Source organism: Nansenia antarctica (assembly GCF_963989245.1).
Source record: "Nansenia antarctica genome assembly, chromosome: 6".
In the NCBI taxonomy this organism is placed as follows: Eukaryota; Metazoa; Chordata; class Actinopteri; order Argentiniformes; family Microstomatidae; genus Nansenia; species Nansenia antarctica.
The window spans coordinates 35,750,866-35,758,942 of NC_137676.1; the positions used below are offsets into that span (position 1 = coordinate 35,750,866).

The 8,077-nt window shown below is 42.9% G+C and overlaps 2 protein-coding genes across 2 annotated transcripts; one reads left to right on the forward strand and one right to left on the reverse strand.

Annotated features, from left to right (window-relative positions):
- Nucleotides 1–1,436: 1,436 nt before the first annotated feature.
- LOC308159347 (B-type lectin plumieribetin-like) lies at nucleotides 1,437–1,915 on the reverse strand (the record flags this gene model as incomplete). The annotated part of the gene is made up of 2 exons (XM_080533116.1): nucleotides 1,437–1,703; nucleotides 1,826–1,915. The coding sequence occupies 2 exons, from the start codon at nucleotides 1,913–1,915 to the stop codon at nucleotides 1,437–1,439; spliced, it is 357 nt and encodes a 118-aa protein (XP_080389242.1).
- Nucleotides 1,916–3,698: 1,783 nt separating this feature from the next.
- On the forward strand, nucleotides 3,699–4,150 carry LOC308159942 (B-type lectin plumieribetin-like; the record flags this gene model as incomplete). The annotated part of the gene is made up of 2 exons (XM_080533771.1): nucleotides 3,699–3,788; nucleotides 3,884–4,150. The coding sequence occupies 2 exons, from the start codon at nucleotides 3,699–3,701 to the stop codon at nucleotides 4,148–4,150; spliced, it is 357 nt and encodes a 118-aa protein (XP_080389897.1).
- Nucleotides 4,151–8,077: the final 3,927 nt, after the last annotated feature.

The following is an 8,077-nucleotide window of genomic DNA, read 5'->3' on the forward strand; positions in this document are numbered from 1 at the left end:
CACGCATATCAACCAGTTCACACTCTCACACGCCACAGCTCAAATTTCTCACGCCGAGAAATAACAATTGTTTTGCAGGACTTTTATTTTTGAAATTCCTTGAAAGAAAGCTACCGGACATGAGTTTCGTGGCATCTTTCAGCACGCACGTTAACTTGAGTCTGCAATCGAAGCGGGAGGCGGGCACTGATGGAAGAATCTGTGTTCCCGCAAGCTGCATGTAAGAACGTAGCAAGTATGTGCATACAACATCGTATCTGGTAGCCTACTGGTACTTTCAAACCGTTGTTTCATCCGGTAACAAAGTCATCTCTTTTTCGGGGTGATGGAGGAGAGATTGGCAGTGAAATTCCAGATAAAATCCATGATGGGACTTTGCTCATCATCCTCCGTCCTCACACACTCATGTCTTTCCCCCTCCATTAATCTTCTCTTATTCAACACGAGTGTGAAAACGGATTGTATCCTTTATCTCAGAGACACTATGGCATACCGTTTTTTAATAGGCCTACTGACTTAATTTGGGTGAGATGATAGGCCTACGTTGCAACTTTAGAGTTTTGGTAACTGTTTTTTGTTTCTCTACTGTAACAGAGCACTGTACTGTACATTAATAATAATAATAATTAATAATAATAATAATTAATGGTAATAATAATAATAATATTGTTATTAATTAAAATGTACAATACAAATACAACAATTGGGGGTACCTCAAAATGTGAGCGTGCTGCGCGCACACAAGATCAACCGCCAAGGCCTCATTCTGACCCAGGAAAAACCCTGGTATGTACTGTATAACATGATAGCCATCTATGAGCAATGCACTATAAGATGATGACCAAGGGTCTTTCTGCTGCTGACCAAGGGGCTGAGTCCTGTTGATGGGGCCCAATTTTCTTTTAGACTCTGTAGGCTACTGTATTTGTTTATTAATATTTCATAAATATGATATATTGTCTGAATTTGTCCTGTTTTATCAAATGTTCCAATTATTTTCATTTCTTGTGCTGGTTTATTATGAACAACATGTAAAATTGCATGAAACTAGCACAAATAATTGGGTGGGAGAGAGGGGCAACCGCTGCCAAAACGTGCACAGTTTTGGGTCGCTCCATCGCCAAAAAATCTCACTCCGAACTTTAGGTGAAACTTGGCAGCCCTGCTCGCAAATATTCCCATTTCTCCAAGTTTGCTTCCTTTTCGTTCTCTCATCAAACTCATAGCCAGGAGAGAATCTTTCTCCCTCTCATTCATTTGAATACAGCCATCGCATACTTCAGATAGATCAGTCATTAAAGACAACACTAGTAGATACAATTTCAAAAAACGATTTATTGAACATTGGTCAAGGGAGATCAAAGATGACATTATACAGCACTAGATGGAATTTGCGGTCATCGTTCCTCTCCCTGGTCGAGCTGCGGTCAGAGTTCTTACTTGAATCCCTTGGACTGGGCAGAGGACCACACCTCCTCTCCGTCCCTCTCCACCACCATGGTGCCATCGTTACGCAGGTAGAAGCGGCACATCTTGAAGCCACCAGAGGCCTGGCTCTTGGTCTGCCAAATCATCTTGTTGTCCCTCTTGTACATGACAAAGTTGCAGTCGTCCTGCATGCACAGGCGGTGGGCGTCGTGCTGGCCAGCGGTGTCTGAGTTCCACACAGGCTTCCAGTTGTAGATGACAAAGTTGCCATCCTCCTAGAAAGACAGATAGGATGGAAACATGGGTTTAACTGTGTACTGCAATGCTCCAACCATATGTGTAAATGATAATATTATTAGTATTATAGTATAGTATGGTTCACGCTCCAGACACTCACCTGGAAACAGGCCTTCCACTCATGGTTGTTGGACATGAGGTAGTCTCCCTTACGGAGTTCGTCAAACTTAGACATGTAGTTCCTGCTCATGATTCTGCAATGACAAGTTAGGTGGATCACTAAATAAGAATGAAGGAACTTCTTCTACTGCCTCATTTTAAAGTTTGGAGAGTTACACACATGGAGAGAGATTGTTGATTTTTTGTTACAAAATGCATGTAACATTAAACAGAATATGAACAATGTGGAAGTAACTCTCCACATATAAAAGATGTATTGGAGACAGTGAAGACAGAACAGATTTTCACTGAAGCAGAGAACTATGATATAACTAACACAGATATAACACAGAAACTTGCCACACAGTTCTGATACTATTGCAAAAAGAGGAGAGAAATCATGTATCATGATTCAGCTTCACAGAACAAGAGAAGAGAACTGTAAAAGACAAAGCTACAGATCACAGTTCGGATACTCACAGGCCGGCTGTGGAGTGGATGTTGAGTCTGATGAGTTTGCAGCTCGAGGTGAAGTGTCGTCTCCTTCAGAACCAGCAGCTTTTATATCCAGAACCAAGAGAGGAGCCCTTTCATGGAGAACACCCTCTCTGTCAAGCCATAATCCAATCTGTTTTATCGCAAGTTATGTCTATTTCTGAGCCAACTTGTAAAATATGCCCAGGCTCCTTTCGTCTGCAAAACCAGCTTGTGAATGTGAAGAGGGGCCAGAGCTTGAATCCTTCACAGAACAAAAAACAATCAGAGAAAGGTGTAGCTAACCACATACCGAATGTCTTGTTTTGCTTAACCATAACTGCTGCAGAACATAAAGGTTTTTAGGTTAGTTTTAAATATTTGTAGGGTTTGGGCCTGTTTGATTTCTTCAGGGAGTTTGTTCCAGTAGCATGCAACAGAGTGACTGAATGCTGCTTTCACTGCTGCATCATTTGTTGCTGTAACTTTTGCAAACATATTCTGTTGACAATGCAGGCTGCCTTTTAATTCTTGGACTTTTTGTTGCTTTTCTTGGTGGCTAAGGTTAGCATACTTGGCCATACTTGTTTGGTGTCGAAGTGCCGCCGTAAATTGTATTCCTTGGGCACTGCCTCGTAGCAAAGACAAACCAGCTTGCCTCCAATAAGCACAAACATGTATTCACTTTCCCATCTCTCTTCGGTATGTGGTTAGCTGCACAGTTCTGTGATTGGTTTTTGTTCTGTGAAGGATTCAAGCTCTGGCCCCTCTTTACATTCACAAGCTGGTTTTGTACACATTTATGTGCAGAAGAAAGGACCCTGGGCATATCTTACTAATTTTACAAATTGGCTCAGACATAAAACATATCTTGCGATAAAACAGATTGAATTACGGCTTGACAGAGAGGGTGTTCTCCATGAAAGGGCTCCTCTCTTGGTTCTGGCTATAAAAGCTGCTGCTTCTGAAGGAGATGACACTTCACCTCGAGCTGCAAACTCATCAGACTCAACATCCACTCCACAGCCGGCCTGTGAGTATCAGAACTGTGATCTGTCGCTCTGTCTTTTAGAGTTCTCTTCTCTTGGTCTGTGAAGCCGAATCATGATGCATGATTTCTCTCCTCTTTCTGCAATAGTATCAGAACTGTGTTATATCTGTGTTATCATAGTTCTCTGCTTCAGTGAAAATCTGCTCTGTCTTCACTGTCTCCAACACATCTTTTATATGTGGAGAGTTACTTCCACATTGTTCGATTCTGTTTTATGTTACATGCATTTTGTAACAAAAAATCAACAATCTCTCTCCATGTGTGTAACTCTCCAAACTTTAAATTGAGGCAGTAGAAGAAGTTCCTTCATGCTTATTTAGTGATCCACCTAACTTGTCATTGCAGAATCATGAGCAGGAACTACATGTCCAAGTTTGACGAACTCCGTAAGGGAGACTACCTCATGTCCAACAACCATGAGTGGAAGGCCTGTTTCCAGGTGAGTGTCTGGAGCCTGAACGATACTATACTATAATACTAATAGCATTGCAGTACACAGTTTAATCTATGTTTCCATCCTATCTGTCTTTCTAGGAGGATGGCAACTTTGTCATCTACAACTGGAAGCCCGTGTGGAACTCAGACACCGCAGGCCAGCGCGACGCCCACCGCCTGTGCATGCAGGACGACTGCAACTTCGTCATGTACAAGAGGGACAACAAGATGATTTGGCAGACCAAGAGCCAGGCCTCTGGTGGCTTCAAGATGTGCCGCTTCTACCTGCGTAACGATGGCACCATGGTGGTGGAGAGGGACGGAGAGGAGGTGTGGTCCTCTGCCCAGTCCAAGGGATTCAAGTAAGAACTCTGACAGCAGCTCGACCAGGGAGAGGAATGATGACCGCACATTCCACCTAGTGCTATATGTTATCTGTTATCTCCCTTGATCAATGTTCAATAAATATACATTATTTTTCAATTGTATCTACTAGTGTTGTCTTTAATGACTCTGATCTATCTGAAGAATGTGATGGCTGTATTCAAATGAATGAGAGGGAGAAAGCTCCTCTCCTGGCTGAGAGAACGAAAAGCGAGCATACTTGGGAGAAAAGGGAGCATTTGCGAGGCTTCACAATTGCACAGTTGCGGCCCAGTTCACCAGACCATGTCACATAATGTTTTTTATTGTGCTGCAGTGTTACTTTTTTTTTTATGTTCTGCATACTGCAGGCAAGATCATGTCAGGCCCATGACTTTAATACAATTATAATAATCACTTCAAGCATTGTCTGTAACCAGTGGCGGACTGGCCATCGGGCAAGCCTGGCAAATGCCAGGAGGGACGCGAGACTCTGGGCCGCTCAGAATGTATTATATAAAAAATAAATGAATAACATATTTGTAATTTTGTCTCTGGTGATTTTCATTGAAAATAACTTATTTCAGCAGACTGCGGCCCAAAACATTTTATATCGGCCCGGGCTGTCCGTGCAGTTCTGCGCGTATGCCCAGGGCCTAACAAATTTTCTCATGATCAACTCGTTGCTACGCAAAGCTAGATAACTCGAGTAGAAGAAGAAGAATAGAATATAAGAACGAAATCTGTTTGCGAAGCAACACTCCTCAACTAGCACTAGGACTAACATTGAACTTGTGGTAGAGGGAGACGACGAGGGAGAGAATGATTGACAGGGTTGTAGAGAAAAACAAACTACTTAGTAGTCTGCTAACTACATGAAGGTAAGACACATTTATTACACTGTGGCTGTGCAGTGCTCTTTTTCTGCTTTGGTGAAGCTAAATGTAATGTGCACTGTGGCTGGTGTATTGTTTAGGCTCATACATGTGTTGGTTCATGTAACTGTAGCTTTTTTTTGCTAACGTTATTGTATTCCGTGTCAGAGCAGCTTCATTTAGCTACACCGAGTCTATATTAACGTAAGCTAATAGGCTTAACTGGACCTCAAGGTCCTTTTGGCTTAGATAGATGCCACAGTTCAGGTTAAGTCAGTCACTGTGGATTGTTGTCGGCACTCTGAATTCATCAGCGATTGTAGTGTGTGTCAGTTGCGTGTGTTATGTGTTCCAAATGTCTACATTGGATTCTAGTCAGTCGGGTTATCTCAAGCTTTTTATGTTAACAATCCGTGTTGCGTGTTGCGTTTGGAAATAGGGCTGTTGTGTCGCAAATGCCAGGGCTGTTTTTTGATCCCAGTCCGCCCCTGTCTGTAACATTATTGTTTTATAGTCCTTCTTTTAATGACATTCATTTTTGTTTAAGTAGAACACGTCCAGTACAATAAACAGCCAACATTCAAAAGAATACAAACTTGAAAAGAGAGGAGTAGTCACTAGTAGTCACAGAAAATAACACTACATCAGCATTATGGTTGCCCTCAAAGGGCCGGTTGTCACTGTACGACTAAATGTATCTACTCTATCATATTATATAATTGCCTTTGCATTCAATTATTATTGGTTTTAGTAATAACGTAATTAATAACTAGCTCTGAAAGCAGAAGTATAGGAAAAATAATGGCAAGCAGACATTCAAGTGTACTTTATTTTGTTATTATAAGTTTGGTAACAAAACACATGCTTGTGCGTCGATCTATATGCATGTACGTAGACACAAAAATACTGTATGTGAGCACACCCTTCCCATCGACCTTCAGTCACCCCCTCTCTGGAATCGGGAAAAGCCCAGGGGTCAGCCTAGATGGGGACTAGCCGACCCATAGAGCGCCCCCCTTGACTAATAGTCCCAGAGTTGTGGGACAGGTGGGACCAGGCCTCAGTCTCCATGTTCCCTGCTTCTTCAATGACTATGCGTGCACAGCCCTGGTAGATATGGGGTCCACCGTCAGCTTGGTGAGACCAGGGGTCCTGGGGCAAGAGATCCAGTGGGTGCCCACGTAGGTGAGGATGGAGACGGTCACCGGCCAGTGTGCCAGCATGAAGGGGAAGAGCAAATTGACACTGAGGATGGAGGAAACTGTAATCGAACAAGACGTTTGGCTAGCAGATATCCAGGAGGACTGTATCCTGGGACTGGATGCTCTGAGAGACGTTGGTGCTGTGATATGGACACGTGAACCACAACTGGAGGTGGGAGACTGGGTACTAAGGGCCCTGGCCGGCCCTCACAAACCGGGGGGCAACGATAGCGGTCCACGAACAAGGTGCCTGGCGCCAAGCCTATGGACAGGGGTGTCAGCCGAAACTGCATCCGCACTGGAGGAGCTATCCCAGCGGTCCATGGAGGGGTTGAAGCGAGGGGGGGGGGAGCAGCTGCAGAACCTCCTGCTGGAATACAAGCACTTCTTCGCTTCCAGTGACCTGGGGCCTCATTTATTAAAAAAGTACTTGAACATCATCTTTGACTTTCACGTAAGCACATTTTTCTAAACGGACGTAAGCATTATTTATAAAACGGGCTGCGCTTGTTTAAAGTTGCGTACGTGCTTCCTTCTATAAATACCAACGCAGGTAAAATGAACGCAGGTGATTGAGGTTTGTATTAACACCCTGTGATAGCGCCTCAATTATAGCGGCTGAATTAAGACAAGTGCTATAATATAGGGTAGGCGTTCGTCTGGAAGCGGGAGAGGGCAGAGAAGGGTGGCTTCTCGCTAAGTTGCATTTGTAACGTTTGATCATGACAACTAACCAGGCAAATGCTTAAATACTCAGTACTCAAGTTGTAAAAGAAAATCAGGGGAGGTGGTGGATTTTATCATATGAGGACAATTTTAGCATCCCCTCAGCGTCAGCGACTTCAGTGTCAGTAACTTGGTAAAAATGTCATTGCATGTGTGTGTGCCCCCCTCGCACCTTGAAATAGCAATAATACCACGTTCATTGATAAAATGACATAAAGTATGGAAAGAGGGGATGGCCGTTTTAGAAGGGGGACGATTTTGACTGTTTTTATTTCCCCCCTCAACTCTGTTTCACTGTTTTTTATTTCCCCCCTCAACTCGAGTGCTGCTTACTGTAATAATATAATGCTCTAATTCTTATCAGGTGGTCTTATTCTTATATGGCTGCGAACTCCCTTTGCGAACTCCCAGACAACGGAGAAAATCCAGTATAATTTAGGCTGCATTGTATTTTTCTCACTGAGAGAATCTCGGTCAATAATTTGTAACAATTGTACACATTTTATTTAGTATTCTCAGTATGGGAAAACAGGAATTCACTTTTAATGTGTTACATTTCCAGTTCAAACCCTTATCGACTTTGACACAAACCCTAATCAATCCCGCCAGTTGAAAGAGTTTCTGTTGCAATTTGTCTGAGGTCATATTGTATAATGCCTGTACTATTTGACAAACAAAGGCCTACTAATTCCATCCCATTGAGTATGTTTGCATATGAACACACTTATTCCTATAAATTAGCCTGCATTACAGTTGGAGACCAGAACTACCAGTGGCGTAGCGCAAAATCCCGGGGCCCCCCCGCAAGGTGGCGGCGGGGGCCCTTTCGCAACGGAGTAAAAAAAAAAAAAAAAAAAGGCGTTTTTTAGAGGCCGATGCGTTATTGACGTTGCGAAATTTCGCAATATGCACTCTACATTCTAAATGCTTGACTTAGCAAAAGGTACAAACAAGTGAGAGCAATAGCCTATAACTAAAACCAAATGGTAGACTACACTACATCAGTAGAATGTATTATAAGTAGAATAGTACAAGCTTTATTTATTTTAACAAAGTGTGGTGTGCACAGCAGTGTGATATCTGTAAACATATCTGTAGACTCTCCGCTAAGGGTTGCCAGATGGGAT